This window comes from Bison bison, unplaced genomic scaffold (assembly GCF_000754665.1).
Source record: "Bison bison bison isolate TAMUID 2011002044 unplaced genomic scaffold, Bison_UMD1.0 scf7180017864264, whole genome shotgun sequence".
Classification (NCBI taxonomy): domain Eukaryota; kingdom Metazoa; phylum Chordata; class Mammalia; order Artiodactyla; family Bovidae; genus Bison; species Bison bison.
Window position 1 is genome coordinate 1,055,309 of NW_011494836.1, and position 1,918 is coordinate 1,057,226.

Here is a 1,918-nt window from a genome sequence, read left to right on the forward strand (position 1 = left end):
TGATCATTTTTACCTCCTTTCTCTAACCAAAAAAAAAAAAAAAAAGACAGCTGTAAAATCAGAATTCTGTACACCAAGAATGATTCAAAGCTGAAACTTCTGACAGAGAACAGTTACTCTAGTGTGTATTAAGCTATGTTAAAAACTAACTCACACAAGGAAACGCCCAGAGTCTACGCCACTAGGATTAAATTCTGAGATGACAAGACAAGGACAACACAATTGGCAGCCTTCACTTTATTTTTCAGACGGCCTGCTGTATGAGAGAGAGGCGGGGGAAGGGCGATCTCCCCTCCTCAGACTCAGCAGCGGAGGTATCTGAAATGCCGAAGTGATTTTAAACTGAAGGAGAAAGAGAAAACAACAAAACACTCGGGACTGCGATCATCTCTAGGTAGCTACCTTACTGCGAGACAAAAACCAGCGCGCAGGCGCTTCCTTCAGGTTGTCAACCGTAAACACGAGCCCATCAAAATTAAGGAAGTGGATGTCTGCAAGCTCCCATAGCCTTTTTGTTTGGGTTCTTCAGGTTAATAGAGGTAACTGCATTTTAATGACCTACTAAGAGACACAAAGTTATTACCTCGTTTGGAGAGATGTTTACTTAAACATGGGGCTAAAACCAGGTTGCTTTCGGAAAAGGAAATTATTAACATTACCCAACCACAAACACAGGCGACACAATCACAACCACCTAATACATGCGTTTCAACGAATGAGCTATTTTCCTTTCCCAGTAATCCTATCAAGGAAAAAACAGTCGTTCAACAAAGCCGAGGATCGCCTGTATACTCAGTTCTGCGCCTCTCTGAGAGCTCTGGGGGCCTTAGCTGCCTTGGGAGGAGAACGAGGTAGGGAAGAGCTTTGGGTCTGTTTCAGGACGGTGGGTTGCAGCTGAGAGCTGGTGCATGGACGATCCTGCCAGACGTCAAACTTACTCTCTTTTATGAAGGACTCAAAGTTAACTCGGCCTGACACGTCCACCCCGCATCTGAGCGCGGGGGTTAGCTGCCGCGCCTTCCCACCGTGCGGAGACGCCCCGCCGCCCGCCCCGCCCGGGTGACAGCGCTGGGACAAAGCCGCGGACCCCCTCGCTCTCCCGGCTGCGCAGCCCCTCCCCCGGCACACGCCCCCGACCCGTGCCTACCTTGATGCCCTGTTGCTGGGTGGTGAGAGTTAACTTGGATTCATTCAGAAGCAAAACTTCGCAATAGAAGTTTCTTCCGGAACCGCGCAGAAACAGCCCATGTCGGCTGTGGCGGGCCTCAGCCAGCGGAGAAAGCTGCGAGCCAGCCGCTGAGCCACCCCCTGCCCTCAAACGCGAGGCATGAACGGACTGTCGGCGCCGCGGCGAGGCCGAAAGCACCAGTCACCGGCGGGGTCCGGAGCGGCGCGGACGGAAGGTAAGGAGGGCGGGGAAGCCCGGGAAAGCGTCAGCGCCCGGGAGCGGCCGGGGAAGCGCCGGCGGAACTGGGCGCGGAGGGCGGCGGCGAGTCCCCGCGCATCCTGCGGCTCCGGCTCCTCCGAAGGCGGGGGCGCCGCGGCCCCTCCCGCAGCCCTGTGGACGAGAAAAGTCGCCTGTCAAAGGGGTCAAGGGGCAAGAAAAGAAAGGGACGAGAGCTCCGGGCCCACCTCGGACTTGGAAGCCCCTAGAAGCCCTGCGGCCCCCTCCACCTACGCCCGCCGGAGCGCAGAAGCAACGCACCGGCCTCCTCTCCGCCTCCGGGGTCCCCAGAGGGCGCGCGTTTCCAGCTCCGACCCCACCCCGCAGCCCCCGGTTCGGTTCGCCGACCCGGGAGCACTCGGCTGTTCCTTTGTGTCAGGGGTGCCCCCACCACGTCCCGGCCCACCGCAGGGGCAGTGGCGAGGGTCGTCCCTCAGTCCACTACCGCCGCCTCCCCAGCCCACCCGCACCGAG

General features: G+C 57.6%; 1 protein-coding gene across 1 annotated transcript in view; it reads right to left on the minus strand.

The window, feature by feature from the left end:
* EPB41L4A (erythrocyte membrane protein band 4.1 like 4A) overlaps positions 1 to 1,431 on the minus strand; it is a 297,132-nt gene extending 295,701 nt beyond the window's left edge. The window contains 2 exon segments of the mRNA XM_010848354.1: positions 1,148 to 1,216; positions 1,219 to 1,431. Coding sequence (XP_010846656.1) covers positions 1,148 to 1,216; positions 1,219 to 1,248 — 99 coding nt within the window. The 5' untranslated portion in view covers positions 1,249 to 1,431.
* Positions 1,432 to 1,918: the final 487 nt, after the last annotated feature.